The 5,526-nt window shown below is 36.6% G+C and overlaps 1 protein-coding gene across 2 annotated transcripts; it reads right to left on the bottom strand.

Annotated features, from left to right (window-relative positions):
• Positions 1–1,537: 1,537 nt before the first annotated feature.
• Positions 1,538–4,988, bottom strand: LOC147532307 (Ubiquitin carboxyl-terminal hydrolase family protein). Of its 2 annotated transcripts, none has more exons than XM_086650551.1 (3): positions 3,166–4,988; positions 2,675–2,990; positions 1,538–2,419 (listed from the first exon to the last, which is right to left on the bottom strand). In XM_086650551.1, the coding sequence occupies exon 1, from the start codon at positions 4,860–4,862 to the stop codon at positions 3,249–3,251; it is 1,614 nt and encodes a 537-aa protein (XP_086506677.1). In that variant the 5' UTR covers positions 4,863–4,988; the 3' UTR covers positions 1,538–2,419; positions 2,675–2,990; positions 3,166–3,248. The 2 variants fall into 2 exon arrangements, with proteins under 2 accessions (XP_086506677.1, XP_086506676.1); XM_086650550.1 differs by having other exon boundaries at positions 2,906–2,990.
• Positions 4,989–5,526: the final 538 nt, after the last annotated feature.

Here is a 5,526-nt window from a genome sequence, read left to right as displayed (position 1 = left end):
GTTTTGATTTCAGTATAAAATGATTTTGTGGTAAATTTGCCACTTTCAGTAGGACACCAAATGAGTCTGTCACTTCGATTTTTACCAAGTAATTGGATGCTTGCTATGTTCTGAACAGTTGCGTGATCAAAATAACAAGTACAAAATGTGAAACAAAAATTGGTATACAATGTCTAACCTGATGAAAACGTTAGGATGTTATTGTCGTGATGACAATGGTATAATAACAAGTACAAAAGAATTTACAGCCCTTTCTCTCCAACAATCGTTTTCTTCTCTTACAGAGAGTTATCTAGGTTTTGTAGTTTTCCTTTGGTTTATCTTATAGATATACTATTTGATACTCCACTCAGAAATCCTAATTTTCACTAACATCCTCTCTACAAATCCTTATTTTCATTCACTGTGTGTGATTCCTTTTCCTTTCAGTTTCCTCTAATGTTATCAAAGATTAGAGTTAGTATTAGTTTCATTTATATATGTTGGAAGAAGAAATTAAAACTGAAGCGGAAAAAAAGGAATATAAGATGTGTGTAAAGATCGAGGAGGAGGAGGTGTTGGATCGAAGTCTCAGATTGCTTCGCTTGATGGTAATCGGATCAATGATGCCATAGACAAAAATTTGTGAAATCATCACCATCCACCTCAAAGGGAGCAGTTACTGACGATCTCTCGTTACTTCAACACTCTGCGGCTTTATCAAGGATGATCAATCTACTACATCGATAGAAGTCGAGAGGGATGTAAATTAGTATTTTCAATATAGTAGTATAATAAAATTTTATATTGTCGACCTTTAAGGTCTTTCCATTCTCGATTTTAAGCATCTCTTTTGTCGACCTTTAGGGTTTTTTGTCTGAGTTTGTGTCTTGTCAATTCCTTTCCCTTCATGAGACATTTTACATTAGTTACTCCGAGGAATAAGAATGATCTACCACGTAATTTTGTGATCGTTATCACTTATAAATGATATTATAGTTTTACTCAAAGAAAAAAACAAGTACAAAATGTGTTAGAAGAATTTTCTAGGCACTCATTGGCATAAAAGATAGAGGTGGGGTGCATTGAAAATAACCCTAGATTTTGATGTTTATATAATTATTGAGGAATATTATATTAGGTTGCAACAACGTGCCAAATTTTAAAACACAGAATGGGGTCAAGGGGAAGGTAGGAACACGTGAAAAAAGAAACGGATGAGGCGCAGTACGCACCTTTCTTGTGGTTGTTGCTAAAATGTGCTTCTCTCTCTCTCATTCTTTTCTCACAAAAGGATAGGTAAGCTGCTATATCATCCGGTATGGTTGCAACTTGAATGGTTTGGACCGTTTGGTCTAATAAAAAATGTACACTATTCCTATAGTTTGAGTATTTAAATCTCAAAATAAGTCTTCTACTTAAATTCAGACCACTTATTTTGAAAGCTGAAAATATATGCGAACAACTAAAACTACATGTGTAGTCATTTCGATCTCAAATCTACAGAAAACCAAACTACAGCTAAATTTGAAGTAATTCCCGGAGAATCCCAAACCTAGAAAGGTGGATGACGACACTATTTCTTTTCTACTGAAATCGTCTAATATAAGATGAAATCAAGTGCCAACAACACTTGGTTGGAGTGGTAAGAAGTATAATCTTCCACTTAAAGGTCAAGGGTTCGAGGCACACGCTGAACAATTCAAAAAAAAAAAAAGATGAAATCAATCTCTATCTATTTTATTTTTGACTAAACCAAACATACACTAAAGTATTGGTAGTACCAAATCCCCCCGTGGGTTAGGAGCAACAGTTGGGCAGCTAGGACACAAAGAAGGAAGTTTGAAACTCTGTACGTGTGATAGGCCACATTGTTAGGAGGAACACTATCACACTGATTGTTGGGGACTAGGTCATCACAGAGGGTAAGAAAGCCGAGAGCAGCATATCTGTAAGGGCGGGTGAACGTTATAGTTCAACATCGCTTAGATGAGCCTTCTAAGCTTGGACTGTATGTGCAACATCAGTAACTTGAGATGTGTGGGAGGGAAGGCTTTTTTTGGGCAGACCTCACGGCCAGGAAAAGACCTCTGGCCCAGGTGGTGAATCTGGAAAAGAATCCCATATTTCACACGGAGTGCTAGAAGATGGACTGCTTTCTGAGAGAACTTGGGTTGGACCTGGTACTCTATTGCCCTGTTAAAGTTGATTTACCTTGGTTAGCTTTTTAGTTGCCAATGGTGGAAGGGGAGCTGGTCGTGGATTGTGCAGTAGAATGATTCAGTTTCAAACAGATGTCAATGTTGTCGAACCACACCCACTGGAGCTCTGTTCACGAGAAAGGGACATAGAGAGTTTTTGGACCCCTTTTAAGAGAAGCAGTTGGTTTGGGACTCCGACCTGCTTGAATGAGTCGGAGTCATTATGCTGAAAACTTGACCTGTGATGTACATTTTCACAAAGATATACAAATACACATATGTATAAACAACAAAGAACATGATGAAAAAATAAAGGATTAAAGAAAACAACGGGTGTTGGTTGATCGAAACTCAACAGAGTTTCTGGATGGGTTTGGGGAGTTTCTGTATGGGACTTTGTTATGCCCCGAGCTTTTGAGAGTTAGTAGTGAGCTCGACCACTTAGCTTCTAAGAACCAATTGTTCCAACCTAAAGAGCTGGCCATAATTTTCACCTTGAACAAACAATGTTTTCCCTCGCCTGAGAGTTCTCAACTTCGGTCAACCAGTGTCCCTTGTCCACATTGGAAACAAATTGGAGAGAAATGTATATAGGTTTCACATTTCAGGCATTTATTAGACAGTTGAGTTGAAATATTTAAACTTTCTAACTGAATCAATACTTTGAAATCTCTACCCAAATAAAGAAAATTACTAGAAATGGAACGGGTTCAAAAATGGCGTACCTGTTGTGATACAAAAAATGGCAGGAATTGTAACTTTCTATTTGATAACTGATAATGGGGAGATCCAAGTTTTTATTCATTTAAGCTTTAAGGTAAGAAACAAAAATCGTCAATTTTGCAGAAATCATGTTTCCTTTTATAATTAAATATGAAATAGTAAACAAATAGATATTGCAGATACATTTAATCAACTCAAATGTCGAAGTACAACAGTTATAAGCACTCTAATTGCTAGCAGAGAAGAATAAGGTTTGACTCACCTAATTTGAACAAATTCCGCAAGAGAGGAGACTCAAAATTCTCATGCAATTTAATGTTTCGGAGAAGAGAACTTGAATTGCGACTAACCGGATGCGCCTTTTCTTTCCGTCAACAACTTACCCTCACCTCTAGGATAACGCGATCTAACTTGTGGTCTACTTGATGATCTACCATTCCCATTTCTTCCTCTACGATGATCTTCTCTAACCGGTGTTGGAACCCTATCACCTACCATATTAGGTTGTTTTCTATTTGAGCTGTCTTGAACAGAAGATCTTGAAGACTGGTGGTTCATCTCAGATCGTGGTAGTGAACTTCTTCCCGTCCTTCCTCTACCAACCATACCGTTGCGGCGATTATCCATCATATCCTCATCATCCTCATCACCATCTTCTTCATCATCTTCATCTTCGTCTTCATCTTCATCTTCAAAATCAGACTCATCATCACTAGCATCTTCAGCATCAGAACCAGAAAACTCATCTAAGTCCTCATCTTCTTCTTCCCCTTCATTAGCAGAAGAACTAGTTGCTTTTTTCCTAGAACTAGTCTCCTGAGAAGTTCCAATTGGTTTAACCGAATCCTTCCCTTTATTCATCAAATGAATATATTGATACCTCATACCCATTAACGGATGCTTCTGAAGCAATAAATTCCTCTTATAAGCTTCCCTGAGAACTACAGTATGTGTTCTAATCTTATTCGAAACATAGAAAATACCCGGGTGATTAATCAAAGCTCGCTTAAATCTCGATCTTAATCCAAGATAATCAGCCAAACATAATATATTTTCTTTATCAGTTTTCTTAGAAATCAAAAGATTAAGTAATTCATGTAAAATAGCAACAGTCCATTTCTCAGCTTGATCACTTTTTGATTGTAAATGATAAGCATTTTCGTAAGGAGAAATATAAGGTAATTTCTGCCAATCATCTAACCATTTCTTAACCTTTTTCTCTAATTCAAAACCTCTAGAAAATTGAAGAGGAAAAGAAAGTGGATTACCTTTTGTATAAGCCCTAGCTTTCTTCTCCATTACTGAAACAGCAAAATCATCACTCCAACAAACTAATTCCAAAGCAAGAACTGGTTTTTTACTAGTATTATTATAACTTGAAGATTCAGATTTGATTGAAGTAACTTGAAAGTAATCAGGATAATCAGATAAAAGGGTACGAACATAATCATGGGGTAACCCTAAATCCCATTGAAATCGATCAATTACATGTAAAGGAAGTTTATTAACCCTAGTTAACATTAGAAGTTTCAATAATCGATCAGCAATATCATTTCTATGAGTTGGGTTACTATAAATCAATTGTTCTTCATCATCAAGATGAAGAATTTCAGGAGTTAATCGAACATGAGGACGAGCAGGAGAACCACCAGGAGGAATAAATTCTTGGAAAACAGATGGGTAATCTCTAATGAATTCAATAGTTCGAGTTGGAAGAGAGAGTTGGGTTTTTTGTTCAGAAGCAACTGAAATAGGAAGGGATTTAGAAGGTTCAGATTTGATTAGGTTTTTTAGGGCAAGCATTGGACGAAGATGTTTTTCTTTCTCGACTGCGTGATCAAGGCCTCTGTCTCGAACCCATTGAACTCTTGCTTCGACGAATGTTCGATAGATTTGGTTCTGATAATGATTTTGTTTAGGGCGTCGAAGATTTAGGGTTTTGATGAAGAAGGAAGTCATGGTGAAAAGAGAAGAGACGGAGAAGAGAGAAATGTGAGCGAGGGTTTTAGTAGCACTAGCAGGGAAGGGTTTTAGTAGCAGGAAAGGGTTTTTGGTTTAGAAGAAGAGTAGGGCAGGAAATGATTTGGAGGCGGGAGGGGCTAAAAGCACCCGCATGAGGCGCTGGTAGGGGCACCCGGCAAAACGGCTATTAGCCGTCGTCTGGTTAGTTGACTCGGCAAAATGAAAATTGACCCTACTACTCTCTTAGAGCATCCCCAATGGTTAGCACCAAATTAGACACCAAAAAGGAATCTTCACCAAATTATTTGGTGTTTTCAAATTCTTGAACCCAAAGGCAAACACCAAAACTCCCACCAAATCACTATTCATCACACTAGATTTCATTTTTATCATTTTTAATACTCATTTTTGTTTAAATAAAATATGAGGACAAATAATTTCTTAGAATAGTAATTAAAATTATAAGATTTAAATTACAAATTAAGATCATTACGACATTTTATTGTTATATGGGACCAAACAAAAATATTTTATGGGACCAAATACAAACATTAAAATAAATAAAGGGACTAAATAGAAAACAATAATTCAAAAAGGATGATTTATATATTAAAAATTATGGGGCCCACTTTATCACCAATTTGATGAAAGGTGAACAGTA

Source organism: Eschscholzia californica, unplaced genomic scaffold, assembly GCF_041429995.1.
Source record: "Eschscholzia californica isolate CP2 unplaced genomic scaffold, dmEscCali1.0.p SCAF_6, whole genome shotgun sequence".
In the NCBI taxonomy this organism is placed as follows: Eukaryota; Viridiplantae; Streptophyta; class Magnoliopsida; order Ranunculales; family Papaveraceae; genus Eschscholzia; species Eschscholzia californica.
Note: the sequence above shows the minus strand (reverse complement) of the source record. Positions and strands in the feature narration are given on the sequence as shown.

What these genes read in the sequence shown, in the direction of transcription:
- LOC147532307 (XM_086650551.1), bottom strand. Translation starts at nt 4,862, where the DNA reads ATGACTTCCTTCTTCATCAAAACCCTAAATCTTCGACGCCCTAAACAA.